Here is an 18,832-nt window from a genome sequence, read left to right as displayed (position 1 = left end):
GTGACACGAGTAAAACCTTAGCAAAATGATTTATTATTGATATATCAGCATCGTTTGGCTCTCTTGAATTTTAGATCGTGCCACTGTAATGCAAACACCATTTTTACTTGGTAGAAAGTAAAACATTTATATATGTATAAAAAAAGTACTCCACCCTCCTCTCAGAGAGAATTTGACTGATCCTTATTGCTTTTAAAGACAACTAAAGATTTTCACAGTCCCTTGCTCTCCCATACCACGTGATCTAAAGCTGTTCCCATGGGGTTTGGCTGCAGGGACTGGTGTGCAGTGGAGCGTGGGGCTGTCCACGACCAAGCCAGTCTCCAGGCAGTGGTAGCTGTGAAGCTGAACATATCCAGGAGTTCCTGAGCCCCCTCGCCTCCTCGCATCTGCAAGCTCACCCCAGTGGGTCACTGGTCCGTGTGAGGGACAGGCTTCAGGGATGTAGCAGTTACTCTCCTGTATATTTGGTAGGGCCTACGGTGCCGTCAGAGTTGATACTGTTCAGGGAATGCTGTTGGAGGTCAGGGAATTGGGCTAGACAGTGTGCAGGCAGGTGGTGAATGTAATATTATTGCTAACCTTGAAGCAGTCAAAAATCTTGAGCTTGAGTTTAAAATCATGAATTTGAGGATGGCAGGGGAGGGGAGGGAAGGTAACTTAGTTGTTTTAAAGTATATTTTTATTTCCCTGTGTAAAAAGCTGTTGGCATTGATTCAGAAAATGTTGTCTCAGGTCACATCACAAGGTCTACTCCACTAACGTCTGTCCCTCATAGAAGACAACAGTAGAAGTCAAAGAAACCTAATGAGCAAATGTGGGGACACTTCCTGATGCACTTTCCCCAGCTGCAGCTGTTTGCTGTATGGGGACTTCCTGAGCTGCAGGAACAATCTTTATGTTACTGGTCTTTGATGGACTTCTTTTCTTCCACTGGCTTGTCAGTTAGCTTTGTGAAGCCATGGAAAAAAACAGATTTGCAGCACCCTGTGTTGACAAGCTGAGCTGTCTGCGTGTGCTGTGAGGCTTCGAAGGGCTGCTGTGGCTGTGGACCTGCTTCCTGCTGGCCCCTCTCATTTATGCACCAGGAGAGCTGGTGAGCAGTTGGTCCCTTTTCTCTCTCTCCTTCCCACTCAAGTTCAGAAAGCCCTGCTCTGCTCCGCCTTTTTCAGGTTGAAGAGGTGGTCTCTATTCCAGCATTTCATGCTCAGCGGCTTGTCCATCCTCCCAGTGGATCCCGTTGCTGCTCTCTGAGCCGTTTGCAGCTGCACTGCATCCCTGCCAAGATGGGAAGGCAAGCACGATAGGTGCTGCCTAAGATACAGCACCACATGCGTCTATGCAGTGGCATAACGATGTTCCCTTGAGTTCTCTGTTCCTGTTGTGGTTGTTGCTAATAATGTGTTTGCTTTCCTGTTGCGAGCTGGCACGCTCTGAGCACCCCGAGCTGGGCACAGGAGTAAACAATCTGTCATCTGGGCTTAGACAAGAGCTTGTGCCCAGCTGCTTGGCACAGCTACATGTCTGTGTGTTTTTCCAGCTGCAGAAGTATAGTTGACTCTGGGACTTGAAATGACAGCTGAGGTAGCGTTGATATTGTGAATACCAGTGATGCCTAATTGTTGGAGTTACGTATCTAAATCCTGGTTTCTAATCCAGCCCACTCGTGTAGTTTTTTCAAGTCATGCCTTTCTGTAGCCTTATCCTCTACCTTGTGATGGGATGTGCAGCTCACTTCTGAAGAGCTCTTGGGAAAGAAGGGAGCCAGAGGGCAGAGTAATTATCCTAGAAAGCTGTATACAAATCCAGGCTGGGCCTCTCCCCACTAGGTATTTGGATGCTTCGGGATTGCAGTGCCTGGCACTGACGTGACTTACCTCTGACCATGAAAGAATTATGGGGGCAGCATGAGAAAATGAACCGAGTTTTTAAATTTCTGACGGTTTTCTTTGCTGATAATTCATTGCCTAGGCTGAACATCCTAGTTCTTCCTTCTTCTATGAAAGCTATGGCAGATTTCCCAAGGGGTTTCTTTTCCCTAGGGTAGGTACACTGGCTAACAATATAAAGACTTTTTTAAAAAATAAGCGTATGTTGCAGCTTTGAGAACTATTGATCCAGTACAGTGTTGGTTTTTTTTTTTAAAAAAAGAATCCTTTTGGAAAGGTGGAAACATTAAATAGGAGAGGGAAAGGAGTGGCTGGTTAAAGGGTTTTGAAAGCGTAACACTCCCTGCTGCCATCCAGAGGAATGGTACAGCAGCATCTTCTCTGTGCATCTGTCCTTGGCACGGCATGCGAACTGCCTGGAGTAGCTTGACTGTGCAGAACAGAGGCAAATTTGTACTGCACCGGCAAATCCTCTGAACAGAGTGGTAATGCAGATCATTTCGTAAGTCAGCTGAAGCCAAGGCTGAACAGGGTTCCAGTTTTAATGAATCACACACTGATTGAGAATAAAAGGACAAGAATTTATTCCAACTCATTGTATTATGACTGAAATAACGTTTCCCTGTTAAGCATGGGTACAACATTTTCCTCTAAATCTGGCGAGGGGAGCACATACTGCGATACCCTTGTGAATGCTCTTGTGTGAGCGAGTAGCAGCAGGTCCGCTGCTCCTTTGTACTTGCTGGGGTTGTGCCGTGGGCTGCAGTAGGTGCCATATGCCCTGCTCTTGAAAGATGTGGGCTCCCCGTTCTGCATAACAGCCGCTACCTGTCTAAACATCTGAAGTCTTGCTGTCAGGTCCTTGGCTAATGCTAAGGAGTGCAACTTTTTACACCTACTGCTGATCTGTTCCTTTATTGTTTAGCCTCCGTTACAAAGCTAATCCATACCTTGCTGATAGTCATCTAGTTCCAGTTACTTCCAAATTCTAATAATCCTAATATTTACTAGTAATTTTACAATTTGCCAATACAAGATTGAACCGCATCCTAAAAAAAGCATTGTGTTGAGTTGCACACTCTTGCGCTTTGTTTGCTGAGAACATACCTCATTAACTGAAAACTAAAACCGTTGCGTGCATCTGAAGGCTGGAATTCACGTCTGCGGTAGAAATGCTGTCAGTGTTGGAAGCTGCAGTGCTGCTGCAAGGGTATGGGCCTGGTATTGGCAATGAGCATTGTACCTAATGCCCATGCAGAAAATGTCTGTGGAGGTGCTGAGTTCGTGTGAAGATCCTGCCCATCTGCAGTTTGCAGGCCCAATACCTACAAAGTCTGCAGGATGAGAGTGGGTCAATTAGGCAGAAATGTTTAACTCTTTGAGTTTAGGTTCATTGACAGGGTGGTTGGTTTTTTTCCTGGTGCAATCAAAATAAGCCTGGCAAAATCTGCCCCTGTTTTCTGTACAAAAGCTGAGGACTCTTTTAAACAAAATAACACACTGTATGAGCTTTTATACTAGCTAAATAGGGCAGCTGTTGTTGGAGTGGTGTTCCAGCAACACCCTTTATTTCTTCTTAGAAAGGAGCTCCTGTGTTTTGCAAAGCTCTCCTCTTATCTGTACTCATCTGCACCTGATGCATCTAATAAAAATACAGCAGATTTCAAATTTGCATACATTATTTTATAATTAATTTTATAATACATTGAACTGTAAGCCACTAAAAGCTTTTGTGTGCAGACAATGTCATAGAGAATGCAGTGATGGACACCTTAGATTTTCTCAGATAAGAAGGTGCATTTCATTACAGCGCGGGGGTGGGAACCTGAAGCTGAGGGAGGATTAGGTGTTTCTGCTGTGCAGAGAAAGGATGGCTAGGATTCCCCCACCTTTGCCAGTAGCAACAAGCTTACTCTATTTTTATACTGTGTTTTTTCTGTATGCTTTTACCTTAGGTGTGCTTCAGTCTCCTTGAACCTCCTAGAGACTCTTGATAAAGGGATTGGATTTTCATCGTTTCTGTCTGTTATGAATTGTCATGGTAAAATCTCCTAGGCAGCTGCAGGAGGGAGAGGGAACCATACGCGTGTGTGTGTTAGCAAACCATTTTGCCCATTGCTAAAAACATACCTCCTCATGTTTCCTTTGCAATGTCTCATGGTCTGGTGAATGGTCAGGAACATTTCTTAAACTAAACTGTGATGAAAACATTTGATTTTCACATAATTATATTTTGCTGAGGAAAGAGGAATCCTTTCCAGCTATTTTAACTTCATCGTCTTGCATCTTCCATAGTGTTTTGTGTTGTTTCTGGTTTTTTGTTTGTTTGTTCGTTTTTTTAAACTCCTGTCTTTGTGCTGGTACCCGTCTGACTAGTTTCTTTAGGTTGCACACCTAAACGTGCTTTTGGCAGCTTTGTGCATATCTGACACAGTACATGTGTTGGGGGGGGTGGGAGGGTGAAGGGCATCCTGGCAGTACTAGCTCTGCTTCGGAAGAAAATAGGTACAATCCCTGGCAGGTGAATCCCCATTTATTATAAAAAGTCACAGGTATTGCTAGTTCTCATAAAAGGCCAAAACCTTCTGCCCCCTGTGCAGTTCAGGCTGGCCCCCACGCTGGGCATTTCTCTTGGGAGGTGCCAGCAGCCCCTGCTCCCCTTGCCCTCTCCAGACTTCCCACCTACCTGGAGCCCCTCTGGACCGGGGCTTCCCCAGCCTGGTCGGAGGTTAGGCATGGCCAGGTCCTGGTCCTCTGGGACCACGCACACCAGATGAGCGATGTAAACCGCGAGCTGCTGGTGGGTGACCACGCCAGACTTCTCGGCAAGCTGTGGTGCACAGCCCTCTCTCTCATCTGGTGTGATCTGTGTCTGCGACGTTGTCTGTCGTGCGCTCAAGGGTACTGCTGGTGCTACTTCTTCGTAAGGTGAATTTTAAAGGTGCCGTCTGTACTGCTCCAGTAGCTCCCACTAGTTTGTTAGGACTCATTATAATGTTTACCGATGCACAGGAATACAATTAACAGTATTAACCTGAATCTTTGGTTAAAAGACTGCTTATGTAAAAAAGAAGGTTTTCCTCCTCAGATGCAGTGCCTGGGTAGGTTCCTTGCTTGCATTAGTAACAAAATTAAGACGTAGCTGCGTTTTGCTCAGTTATTGCTTCACAGGCAGCAAAGCTGTGAGAGTGAGCTGTGTTGTTTTTCCATTTAATCATCTATGGAATTGCTAATTAAATTCCAATTGCTGGAGCTTTATTAATGATAATGATGTGAAAGCAGGAAAAACGGAGCTTGATTTTTTTTTTCAGCACACAACTCAAGGCTGAATGTGCAGTACTGACCATTAGAAGAAAGCCATTACTTTAGTTGTTATTGATCAATTCAAATCTGGAATTACTGAGAAGCACTTGGAATGCCAGAACATCGTCTTCACACTGGCTTTTTAGTTTATCACCAAAAGCCATTCTTGCAGCCTAATTGGCAGACTGTCTTCAAGTGCTTTATAATCCAATTAACATCCAGAACAGTAATAAAGTATTTGAGTAAATGGACGTAATTTGTCTTTAAATGACTTGCAACACCGTATTTGCAACAAAGGTTATCCGACTGTATTGCATGCTGTTTTCAACTGTTATACTGATTACTTGACTTTGGAAAGAGAACTGCTCATCTAACAAAAATATATTGCTCTTAATGAAGGCACATTGAACAAACTAAATTGCTGAGCTGTTTTCTGGGTTGGCATAGTAGGCCATCATCTGTCCCAGATGCTTGTTAGTGTGTCATTTCTAAGACTTTATGACTCTGATGGTCTTAAACTGGGTGATAAAGCCAAGGTGAAGTGCAAACCTCCTCTAGGTGTAAGCTTGTTACTTCGGAGCTGGTGCTTTGCTGTAAGGAGGAAGGGAGCAAAAGCGTGAATGCTTGAGCAACCAGGAGGTCACGGCTCTGCTTCCATCACCTCTCACTGCAGATTTCAGAATGTCCCTTTCTTCTCTCCTGATTGTTTAGAAAACTGCCCAAATCAGGAAGCTGACATAATGGCCACCTAGCCCAGCATTCTGCTTCTGCAAGTGGCTGGTAGGGGATGCTTAGGGAGAAGTGTAAGCAACAGAGCACATAAAGATCAGTCCTTCTGCCCATGCATACCCTTGCTGACTGCTCAAGACAGGGTTTACAGCAACTGGAGTTTGCATTTAGATTACCATACTTAGTGTCACCAACAGACAATCCATGGAGGATCTCCCTTTGGGCCTTTCCTACTTTGTTGCCTGTCACAGCATCCCTGGGGAATGAAATCCTCCATTTTATAACATGCTGTGTGGTAAAAGTACTTCTGCCTGTTTCCAAAATGTGCCACCTTGTAACTTCAGAAGGTGGAAGGAGTTGGAGTGGGGTTAGCATCTTTAGCAGATCACCTTCTGACCATGTAGAATGCCGCCTTTTTTTCCATTGTGTGAGCTCGGCTCCAGCAAGGTGTTGTAGACCGCTGAGGAGATTGTGGTCATGAGAATATCAGTGAGGTCAGAAACAGGATCGACTTCCCTGCCAATGGGCAGCTTTACTGAGAGAAACAGCATCTGATTTGGGTTGCTGTTTTTTTCCCTGCTCTATCATATCATTATTTGAAATAATTATGTTTCTGCATGAAGTTTATTCATGGTTCACTTCTACCAACAGATGCTCTTTCTGAAGCTAATTAGACCATGGAGTCTGCCCAAGTCCTGCAGCCTTACTGCACAGTAAAGGCATATATTCTTCATTTGGAGCAATCACAGCTTTGCCTTTGAGTTTACTGCAGGTAAAAAGCTGCTGTTGGAAACATGTACAGGCCATGCCGAGGGAGTCCTCGGACACCATCCTTGCATTTGCGGGCAATAGCTGTTGCCTTGCCATGGTTCTGTGGCTGAAGCCTGGCCATTTTACACAGACTGCTTGATGGCCTTTGGGGAAGGTGGGAACTCTCACCCCTTCTCATGGCACAGGGCATGTCATGGCACCTTCACAGAAAACTTGCTTCCAGGATTTCAAACGTGTCACCCTGTTGAACCGTTGTCTTCGGGAGGAGTCCAGCTTGCCTTTGCATGTAGGGTTACATCTCGTGGGGCTTTGCAGTAACACGAAGCCTTCCTGATGGAAATCTTTGCAATTCCGAAGAGTTGCACCCTTGCTTTTTTTCCCCCAAATACTTGATATGTCTTTGTCAAAACCTTCTTTGCATCACTAACGTCATACATCATATGTCTTGTTTGTATTGAGGACGTCTCTGAGGAGGCAGAGTGAAGTCTGGAGGCAGAGGCAGGATTCATTTTGGCCTGAAATTTCCAAATCTGCCGCTGTCCTGGGTGGTGTCCCATTTCAGCCACTGGCTGGCTATCTAACACACAGCAGGTTATCTTCAGAGTGTTTGATGTACAGGAAAGTCCAGTATCTTTATGCTGTTACTAGTTCAGTGGGGGCAGTGAGAGACACCAGGGCAGGGTAAAGAATGAAAACAGCTGAGAGGTGGTTTGCCACAAGGCCTCTACTGTGCCTGCTGTTGGGAAGGGCACTTGAGGGAAGTTGTTGCCCATCCGGAGAGCGTTAGGTCCTGCCAGAGATGAGAACATGTTACCTGCGCCCTACTGACGGGGAGGTGGTGACGGGGGCTTCAGGGAGGCTTTTACCCATCCATTTTCATGAGAGCGACCCATCACCACCTACTCTGTGCAATGCTGTTTCCCTTGAACATTTTCAGGAGAGTGCAGTGTGCTGTGCTCTTGGGATTTATCTGCCATCCCCAAGGTGGCTTTAGGTGCACAACATTGTGGTTGCCACTGAAGCAAATTACACAGTAAACATTTGGGGAAAGGCTATAATTGCCAGAGGGCAAGTTAAGCTAAACTAACAGGGAGGCGAAACAAAGAGCCTCTGGTGTGGTAGTCGTAGGACTACTGCCCAGTAGAAGGGCTTGGACAACTTTTCGTTGTGTTACTTAACAGCACGTGTGGTGGTTTTGGGTAGCCGATTAAACATCTGAGCTTTCTTTTGTCCCCCCTTTTTGCAGCTCTCCATGAATTCCCCAATGACATCTTCACGAATGAGGACAGGAGACACGGAGCTGTGGTCCTGCACGTCCTTTGTGTAAGTTTTGTGATTTTGCGGTTCTTCTCCTATCAGTGTGGACAGGGCTCAGTGCACTCACCGCAGGCTGATGCTGCCTCCTGCCCGCAGGGACTTCTGGTCTCAATCATGGTTGAGAGTGAGTTTCAGTAACTACACTGAGTATAACGTACTTCAGTTTTACATAAACCCCTTTTAAAAGCCCCGGTGCAGCCCATGAGCGCAGGCGCATGCTTTCATGTGAATAAACTCCTGTGAGTTGCTTTACTCCAGCCAGACCAGCTTTGCTGAGGCTGTTGGGCAGCTGTGGTCCCCCGCCCTCCACCCCCGAGCACGAGGACGCTGCAGGGTTGGCAGGTCAAGGGAGGACATTCATGTAACTGCTTTAAAAAATAAGTGAAGTCTTAACCCAGAAATTGCCCCCAGAAATCCTTGTGGCACCCCTTATGACATAGCTGTGGGAGAAACAAATTAGAGAGGGTTTTCTGTTTAAAAAGATTATCAACTTGGATTAATAAAAAAAAGTTTGCATCTCCAGAATTCCCCTGAGTAGTTAAGTTGCTAACGTGAATTTTTCTTCCTGAATATATTAAAGATTGTAACTTCTCATTTATCAGCTGCAGGGTGTCCTGGATCCTCCTGGGAATTCTGGAGGACATCAGGCAGGCAAGGGATTTGCCTCAAAGTTCAGAAATATGCCAAGACAATGGTAGTAGATGCTATTGTAAAGACCTGAGAAATCTGTACAATTTTGGGCTTGGAGTTTTGTGATCTCTGCCCCAAACAAGTCAGTGTAAGTGGTGTGCATGGGTAAGGCCAAAATTAAAGATACTCAAGATAAATTTATTTAAATAACCCTGGTCTGTCAGTCTACTGGACACTTAGCTAGTGTTAGAGGACCTTGCCTTTGGCAGCTGCAGTATTCTCACAGAGGGAAGCACTGTCCCTCCAAATCTGTTCCTCGACTTTTTTAGGCAGATGAAGACAATTCTTTTCCTTTTTAATGTCATCTTCATTTAAGAACTGCCAAGTTAGTACTTCTTGGGTGGAAGAGTCATTCTTAAGCAACCAAGAAAATACCTGCTTCTAATGGATGTTTAAAAGCACTTAATTTTTAGTCAGCTTAAATGACCAGTCACCATTAGCTATGTGCAATGATTCATGATTTCTTTTTAAGTATAAATTAGATTGTATTGCATATTGTAATGCGAGTGCTGTGTGTTATGATTTTATTTCAGCTAAATGGCTGCAAAAATTTGTTGAGTAACATCACTATTGACTTTGTCTGGCAAGCTCAAGGCTTCCAAGATTCCATGGGTACGTTGAACTTTGGGATGTTTTGGAAAGTGAGCACTGGACCCGAGCTGGATTTTTTAGCACACACAAGAATACTCCCAAAAATTCATATAAACCTTCTCTCAAAGTAGTGTCATGCAGCAGCTAGTCACCCAGAGTCTCTGTGCAGTTGGTGGAGGGAGAGACCCTTCAGAGGATCTTCAGTTCCTCCACTGTAGGTATGGGGTGAAGCTGCAGGCTGGATTTCACCTGCCTGGCTCTGGTCAAATCACATGGACTGTGGGCTGCTTCTACCCGGCAGTGCAGCAGGATTGTCTTAAACCACTGCAGCCCGTATGCGCTGCACCGCGGCGGTCAGTGCCGCACATGGTGGCTCTCGTGCATCCCTGGTGTTGGTGGTTAGCGTGGTGCCCTTTTCTGAATGTCCAAATGCGGGGCTTGGGCTGGGCTTGAAAGAGGCGCTGGGGACAGCGTTGGTGGAACTGAGAAGTGGTCCCAAGGAATGCCGTCCTGGAGACCTGTCCATGCATCCAAGGCAGCCTTTGGTCTGCTCTTTCCTACCTTTGGATGCTTGACGTCATGACTTCAGGGTCCGTTTCACAGCCACAGTCAGTGTGTCACGGAGCACTGTCCGTGAGATTTCACACCTACCTTGATGCACATCTCGGCCGGTGTGTGTTTGCATCCCAAGTGCTGATTATTTGTTTTCCTGGCAGTCACTGCTCTGCACCTCCAACAGTTTTTGTGTTTTGACAGGAAAAGGTCACTGTTGATCATCTGTTAATTCAAGGAGCTAAATTAACTACTCTTAATCCATACAGGAAGTGTGTAAACATTGTAACGTAGTCTTGAAAAATACTGGTAGGCTGTTGGGACCCTTGTAACTGTACTATGGGTAATACAAAAAAGTGTTATGAGAGTTGTTTAAGGAAGGGATTAACTATCTGCAGTTAAATTCACCTGTCTACTTGAAAAACAACTAGCAGACTCCTGTACAGCCACTCTAGGCAAAAGATGATGATTATAGCAGCATGTTGCTACCTTGTAACCTCACATTTCTTCAATTTTCAGACAAAAATAATTTTTCAAAAATCTCTTGAGTTACAGAAATAAGTTTATAATGACACCATTAAAATATGAGTTGCTAAAATCGTTCTTAATCTCTGTGTGATCCATACCTTTGAATGTGTTTTTCCAAGCTATTTAAGAGGCGAGACCTGGACTGTATTTTTTCATTATTAGTAACAATGAAATCACACAGTATTCTCATACAGTTGACTACATAAACTATGAGTTGGGTTATTTTCCAGTCTACTTTAAATTAGATTTGGGCTTCATAATCGCTCTCAAGATAGTTTTTTTTCCACAGGCTTTTTTGTCAGTTCTGAATAAGCTGAACATACTTTTAACATGTATCAAAATGGAGTTTGGAGGACTGAAATTTCAAGATGAACTGTCTACTTCAGAATACAAAGGAAAATCCGTTTTTAATGAGAACTAAATGTAAGCATCTGCTGTCCCGACAGAAGCATATCCAGTTTCTTCTCCTCTAGCAAGCAGCAAGACAGATACCTCATTCCATTGGTGCTCCATCATTCTCCATAGCGATTTTATTGACCAAGAAAATTTGTTGACCACACTCCAGCTCATGTGTCCCCAAGGTGCAGGACCCAGCTGGATTCACCCTTTCTGGCACTGTGGTACTTGGGGGTGACTCCTCGGCTGTCGGAGGCTGTCATAAGGTGTATGGGTCCAAGACAGCGGGCATCAGCTGAGAAGTTTCCCAGTGTCTTTCTACCCCTAGCTGCCAGCTCCATGAATCCCAAGGAAAGGTCCCCCCCGAGCTTCACTGTCTGTGGCCCTGGTCCAGCCCCTTGGGTGGAGCAGGAAGCAGAAGCAGCAATGACAAATGTGTTGCCTTCTCCTATAACAGAGTAACTGTTTGTAACCTATTGTCAAAGAAAAACTGATGGAGAAAATAGACAACTGCCAGCATTTAGCAACCTGCCTCTTTAGTCTGGTTTGAAAGGGTTTTGTATTGGGGTGATAAACCTCTAATTCTGTTTTTTACCTTCCAGTGATACAGTTACCAAAAGTGTGATCAAACCAGAGCATGCGCAAAAATGCACTTTGTGGGGGAAAAAAGGATATAGACGCAGAGTTGCATTGTCTCCGTGGAAATTTTTTTGTGGGTGTGAGGAAACTGGACTGTAAGAGGGGCTTTGTAAGGGTAGGGAGAACAATGGAGTGATGATTAGCAGGTCTTCATCATGCTTCTCATGCTTACTGACCTCCCCTTAAACTGTTTTTATTCATTTCAGTAAAAACTTATTCTTTCTCTTCTCCCCCTTTGCCCATACTTTCATGTTTATTTCTGAAAGACATCAAGGTAAAGCTGGTTTAACAGAAGCCAGAGAACCAGGGAGCAAATTCTACAAACCGGGGCCTTGGGGGAATGCAGTAGATGGCCTCTCAGGGGATTCCCAAGGCATCTTCTCCTTATTGTTTAATAAAAGTGAAAACACAAAGACCCCAGCAAATCCCACGGTGGGGATGTGCAGAGTTACTTAACGTAATCTGATGCTTCATGAAGATAAAAAATCCCTAAACACTTCAGAAATCTAGGAAAAACTGAGCAGGAACAGTTTAGCAATAGTTTTAGGTCTGAGCTGAAAATAGTTCAGTTTGAAGGAAAAGTGGGCCACTGAAACCGTATTACAGGTTTGGAGCCATAGTGTTTTAATTTCCCCCAGATACTTCTTTGGAGCTGATCAACTGATTGCTTCACTGCTATTAATCATTTTCATGTCTTCTCTGAGAAGAGGGCATGCTGCTATGGACAGTAACAACCCCACTAAGTTGCTGGTTTGGGATGTTCAGTTTGGAGGGAGCCAGGGTCTGGACTTTGAGAGTCTGGAGCTGTTCACTGCTAAAGGATCAAGTGTACAGCCTGCAATCCAGGACCTCCCCACCGCTTGGGAGCTTCATTTTGCAATCTTAATGTTGTTCCTAACAGTGTACAGCTGTCTAGGCATTCTCGTAGCATATTGCTAGTTTTTAGTTTGTTCCAGCAGATGTGTACTGATGCCTGTGCAGATCCCCAGCCCTACCGCACTCATGGACACTGGGCGATAGGCACCCATTAGCTCCATGAGACAGGGGGTTGGAAATTGGTTCGCCAAGTAATTTGTAAGGGTTTTGCTGACACAGAGGAAGGACGGTTTGGGTATCACTGCGGGTTTCCCTGGAAAAGCCCAATGGGATGGGTGCTATCTTTCCTCCCTGCCCCGTCACTGCTCAGCCTTCATCTGCCCAGCTGCAGGCTCTGCCCTCATCCCTGTGTCATCTCAGTCTTTTTGACAGTACAGCGTTGGTTCCCCTTTTCCCAGCTTTCTTCGGGCAAATCCAGAATGTGGTCCCAGGATACATTGCGCTGCCGGTGTGAAGAGTCTGTGTGTGTGTGTGCGCGCGCACAGTCGAGGTCAAGATTCTCTCCAGGCAGAGCTCCACTGCACGCTGAGCTGAGCAGGGGTGAAGGAGCGGTGTCGGCGCTTAGTGGTCCCTCATGCTTCTCGTTTGCCATCGTTCAGTGTAGCCATGGGAACGGGGTGCACCAACGGGACACCTGCCTCCCTTGTGCCAGCCGCTCAGAAAATGTAGGTCACTCTGGATGTATCCTGTCTTTATTTCTGCACTGAGTCAAAAACCAGCCACATCTCATTTCTACAGCACAGAGCTGTCTCATTAGGGTGATGATTTTCCAGTGCCCTGAACGTGCTTGCTTTAGCGATGCTGCACAATATGGACAGCTTGCTGCTGAGCACATCGTGATACCATGGGCTGCTGCTTTGAGTAAAGTTGGGCTCTGTGGCTTCCTTGTTTGGTTGGGGGGGTTTTTAACTTCTCTTCAATAACGGAGTCTTAGGTGATTTTGTAATGCAGTCAGAATTGAGGAAAGCCCTATGCTTGTTTACAGTGGTTTCAGCGATGGCCCTTGGCTGTGTCCGCTTGCTGGGAGCAGCAGCCAGGGACGGTCACCTCTTCCTTTCCCATCTCTCTTGGGAAGAAGGCAGGGCTGTCGGAATTGCTGGCTCCTACAGCATTTAAGCTTTCTTATGAAAAGCTTCTTGCTTTAGCTCAGTAAAGCAAGCTTTAATCTGAGTATGAAAACTGGCACAGGAAACTCAAAGGACCGCTGGACAAACATGAAAAATTACCATTTACGTCCTGTGCAACAGAACCTGTATTTTGAGTAAGATACTTAATCTCCTTTGATGCAGAGATTGCAATTACTTCTCTGATGCTTTTTTGTTAGAATAGTCATTTTAAAATCAATGCTGATGTAATACTTAATCTGGTATTTGTAATCCTTTTATGCAGAGCCATTATATTTTTGTAATTTTTTAGTGTCCTCCTGGGGAGGAAGAGTGTCCTTTAAGTATGTTGCCTGTTCAAAGACTTCCATATCTTCGCTTTGAGCTGAAGACAGCTAAATAATGCTGAGGCTGAGACTTATTTTTTTGTGTTCTGTCCATCACATTGTCCCCTGTTGCCATTAGACACGTCACGCTCCAGCTCTGCCCATAGCACACCTGCGTTCCCCCAGCTGCTGCCTTTATCCCCGATGGGTGTTTTCAGGTGGAACAGGCTTCAGCAAGTGCTGCCCTGCTGCTTTCCTTACCTGTGCTAAACCTGCTGCTCCTGTGCTACCTGCAAGGACGGACTTGCATGCATTGAAGGAAGAAGCAATGGGAGTGTTGGATTCTCAGGTTAACCTAGATGGAAACTCACACCACCTAATCAGCTGCAAAATGTTAAAGCCATGCTGTTTGCATTCTCCACATTCGACATACAGAACAGACTTGCTTGCCCCGATGCTGGCCGTCTTCCTTTTTTCCACATAAAATAGCCTGGACTGATGTCTGGCCTCTGTCTTTATGAGTCTGACTTGACATGACATAGAAGTAAATTTTTTGGTTATGTTCCTGCTGGCCCAAACTCTAAACCTTATTTTGTTTTGTTTGTTTAAAAACCAACCAAACAAAAAAAGTCCCACCAAAAAAACCCAAACAACTTTCAAGGAAGTAACAGTTATTGGCCGCATATGTTCACTTACCAAGGGTAGTTGCCAGTGTTTTACTTCGTGAACCAAGCTGTTTTCTAGCCAGACACTCCTTAGATTTTGACACTTTGCACTGTATTGCACTCAAGCCAGTTAAATAAAATTAGGGAAGACTCCCAGCCAAAACCAGATTTGTGACAACAACGAGGTCATTAAAAATAAATGCTCAAGCGTATAAGTCAGTGTGGGTTCAGCCTGATCTGTTCTATCAGCCTGGTGTTAAAATTTGCTGAAGTCACCCACAATAATCTTACTGACTCCAGCAGGCTTTGGCTCCGCTTTCAGCAGACACAGCAGCATGGCATTCCCCACTACCTCCAAGAGGATTAGAGAATTAGGTGATGGCAGTTTCTTCACATTCGCTTTTCTAGTCCTTACTCATTTCAGTCCCCTTTTTGCCTTTTCTCTTGTACCCAATCCTACAAAGGCATAAGCATGGGTGGACAGAAGAAAATTCCCTTGTCACCTTTTTGGTTGTGGTTGTGCCCTCTAAAAATCAGAACACAATGACACGTACCTGCCTGTGGGTACCGGGACGTGTATATGCCTTGCTATTGTTTGCACTGGATACAGTGCAAACCCCCACCTCTCCACCACCCCACCCCCCATCATTTGAATGCTCATTTAAAAACTCTCAAAAGGATTTTCCTAAACATACACTGATGGATGTCTTGCACCTGATGTCCGTCCAAACTGATTGTATTTCTGGTGAGCACCGTGTATGATACAGTAACTTCGTATGATCTGAAAAAACAGTGAGAGCATACAGGAGGCAACGACTGTGCATGTGCGCCACGTGTGGAGGCAGATGCCAAAGTGACCTGGTTTGGCTTTTGATCATGTGCTTTTTTGGTTTGTTGTCCTCTCTCCATCTTCATTGCCTTGCCCCCCTTCGGGAGAACTTGGCTACCACAACAGCAGTAGATTGGAGGAAGCCCAAGCAACCATATGATGCCCTGCACTCTGTGACTGTAGATTATGTCAAATACAGAGGATGTCCTCAATTTATAGGGATGATGATGTACAGATTAGTGTTCTTGAAAGGCATTACTGTGTATTTGGGAAGGGAAAATGATGGCATGACCCACTGCAGATTAATATGATTAGCAGATCAAAAAATGCAGGCTGAAGTTGGGTACCTGCTATCCATTGTATTTCAATGGGATTTGGCCACGTAACTCTCTGGGGCTGTTTCTTATCCTTCTTCCTATGATGCATGATGTCTGTGAGCCATTTGATTCCTTTATCTCTGTTCATACAGTTATCTGTTGGTATCACGTCAGCAGCTAGTGCTCCCTATACAAGATCAAGGTCTCTGCTGCACCCAGCGGAGTTGTAGACCTGGAATTTTGCTTACGTTTGTGGTCCTGTGGGCCACTTTGCAGTGTACAAGTTTCATAAAGTGTAAGTTACATTTATTCATGTTTATGAGTAGTGACAAAGGAGCACAGAAACTGTCCTAAGTGACAGTCTAGCACTGAATCTTCAAGGTGGTGTCAAAATCATCCATTATGATGAAATTCCCATCTCTAAGTCTGCAAAAAATATACTTGAATTATTTTTGAGCTTGAAAAGTTTTCATGGCTGAGATTTTCACAGAAATTACTGGCCTTTTGCAGCAAAGTTGTAATTAAATTCTGGCAAGTTAGAATCTGGGTTTTTCAGGGAGTTAGGGGATTTAAACCTGTTCCTGGAAAATTAAAACAAGAGCAAAAACCCAGGGACCATTTTTATTGTTGCTTTCCCTCCAGAAAAAAACACTCTGGTCTCCTCCCATCACCTGACTGTCGTGGTTTAACCCCAGCCAGCAACTAAGCACCACACAGCTGCTCACTCACTTCACCTCCACCCAGTGGGATGGGGGAGAGAATCGGAAGGAAAAAGGTAAAACTCGTGGGTTGAGATAAGAACAGTTTAATAGGACAGAAAGGAAGAAACTAAATAATAATGATAATAGTAACAATAATAAAATGCCAATGCTAATAAAAGGATTGAAATATACAAAACAAGTGATGCACAATGCAATTGCTCACCACTCGCCGTCCAATGCCCAGTTAGTTTGCAAGCAGCGATCCCCTGCCCCAGGCCAACTCCCCCCAGTTTATATACCGGGCATGATGTCACGTGGTATGGAATACCCCTTTGGCCAGTTTGGGTCAGCTGTCCTGGCTGTGTCCCCTTCCCAACTTGAGCCCCTCCAGCCTTCTTGCTGGCTGGGCATGAGCAGCTGAAAAATCCTTAACTTAGTATAAACACTATTTAGCAACAACTGAAACCATCAGTGTGTTATCAACATTCTTCTCATACTGACCCCAAAACATACCACTATACCAGCTACTAGAAAGAAAATTAACTCTATCCCAGCTGAAACCAGGACATGGACCTTCAACAGTAAACTTCAAAGATAAGCAAAGCAGGAGAATCTGTTGGTGATGAGGTAATAACTCTGCTTCGATAGGATTAAGACACTGTTTTTCTAGAAATACCGGCCACTTCTCTCAGCTCTAGTTACTCACTGGAGCTGCAGTACTTGTAAAAATAATTCTATAGTGGTACATGGCAGGTGTTACAAAGAAGATGGAGCTGTCTTTGAACTTTAAAGTAGTTTTGTCTCACTTTGGGAGTGGAAAGATAAATAATGTTGTAATGCCTGTGAGTGATACTGTGAAAAAGAAAGGGATTGATGCATGCCCGCCTGCTTTATTGGACTAGATGCCAAAATTACTTCTTGGGCTGTTTGCTTTCAGGCACATTACAGGTAGCTCTACAGGTGAGAAGCTCTGTCTTTAAAAGAAAATAAAAACCCCCAAACGACTACACGGACTGAAAACCTAGCAAAGTGTTATGGAGATGTACGTTTCGAGTGTGAGGGGGATTTACGTGATCAAATCAGACAAGGCGTGTAACTCATTGTGGGGCAGCTCCGGAGCAGCACGTGCATCTTTGTCTGTGGTGACTTTGTGCTGCATGGTGATGTGGGGGGACATAATGTCCTTTGATGCATGGGAGCGGTGAGCCTGCTGGCCTGCGCACAGGGTGCAGCCCCTCACAGGGTCCTACCTCTGCCAGAGGTGGCCAGCGAACTCCCAGAGGGGGAACTGGGGAGGAAAAGCTCAGGTGTTCATCTCTCCTGCCTCACCATGTGCAGCATTTCACATCCCCTCTTTTTGGACATAGGTGGTTTGTGCACAGCTGCTGCAACGCAATTTGTTCCAGGTTTGTGCCCTGAGCCTCGCCTCTCTGTTTACATGCCCCAAATTTAAGGATCTGTTGTGCATGCATGCTTTCGCAATTACATAGCAATAAATAAACCTTTGCCAATACTGTAGTCTGCTGGGAACGAGATCCAAGGTGGTAATGTAGACTCTCTGTGGCAGGTTTTTGGTAGCACGTGCAGGTTGTTTTCTAGTTCCTGTGGAGGTGCCAGCTGTAATAGATATGCTGCGTACCTGACACCGAGGAGTGCTGCGAGGGATGAGCGCTGGCCTGGCTTGCAGGTCTTCAGAGGGTGCAGTCGTCCTCTCTTTTCTCCCACTTCCCCCGTTGCGTAGGACACTTGGCTTTAAAACTTTGCTATGGCACTCCAGGGGCAGCTCTCCTCTCCGCAGCATGTCCTCTGGGCAACGCGGGCAGGGCTACCCTGTTTGGATGATGCCCTTATTCCTCTGGCTCTCCGTATTTCTGGCTCTGTTCCTTTACCATACGTCGAAGTTTGTGTAAGGTGGTGAAAAAGTAGCCTGAGTGGCCTCAGATACGGCTACGCCAGTAAACTAGAGCGGGCTGGAACACGGGCATAAGCTTGGCTGTGATGGTGTGCTCTGTTAGGTAGCTGGCATGCTTTTCACCTGGTTTTCCCCTATGCCACCAAGCATTTTCCTATCTAGTGCCAGGACGTGAGTCGAGGCAGGGGACAGAGGTCCTTCCCTCTGGGCAATACAGACCAGGTTATCCTCCTTGGGGAGGATGAGAGCTTAGCTGCTCTTGCTCCCATTATTAACCCGTTATTAAATGCTGTGCCATTTGCCTGTCGGGGCAGAGATCAGGCCTTAGCATTTTCTGTTTAATAATACAGAAATAGCTTTCTATTACAGATTAAATGCTTCTTGCATGAAATTGAAGAGTTGATTTGCTAGGTGTCATTTCAAGTCTTGTGTTCCCCCTTCAGTTTCAGTCATTTGGAAGTTGTTCCTATGTGGAGTTTAGCAAGAATTAGCACTGGGATTCCAGATGACATGCAAGGGCACTTCAGTCGCAGAAAACAAGCTCCTTTCCCCTTTTCAAAACACTAGCATTTCAAAAATTACTCCTCTAGGGTTTAGATTTTCACAGAATGCAATCATAAAAAAGCCTTGCGCTGTGCAACGGGGGGGGGGAAAGGAAGGCAAAAATATTTAAGTGTGGCTTAGCAATATCCAGAGAA

At 45.2% G+C, this 18,832-nt stretch overlaps 1 protein-coding gene across 3 annotated transcripts in view; it reads left to right on the top strand.

The window, feature by feature from the left end:
• SLC24A3 (solute carrier family 24 member 3) overlaps nt 1-18,832 on the top strand; it is a 186,766-nt gene that overhangs the window by 106,475 nt on the left and 61,459 nt on the right. For all 3 annotated transcript variants that reach the window (XM_052783853.1, XM_052783852.1, XM_052783851.1), the window contains exon 3: nt 7,939-8,015. In XM_052783853.1, coding sequence (XP_052639813.1) covers nt 7,939-8,015 — 77 coding nt within the window. The remainder of the gene's footprint in view (nt 1-7,938; nt 8,016-18,832) is intronic.

This window comes from Harpia harpyja, chromosome 4 (assembly GCF_026419915.1).
Source record: "Harpia harpyja isolate bHarHar1 chromosome 4, bHarHar1 primary haplotype, whole genome shotgun sequence".
Classification (NCBI taxonomy): domain Eukaryota; kingdom Metazoa; phylum Chordata; class Aves; order Accipitriformes; family Accipitridae; genus Harpia; species Harpia harpyja.
Note: the sequence above shows the minus strand (reverse complement) of the source record. Positions and strands in the feature narration are given on the sequence as shown.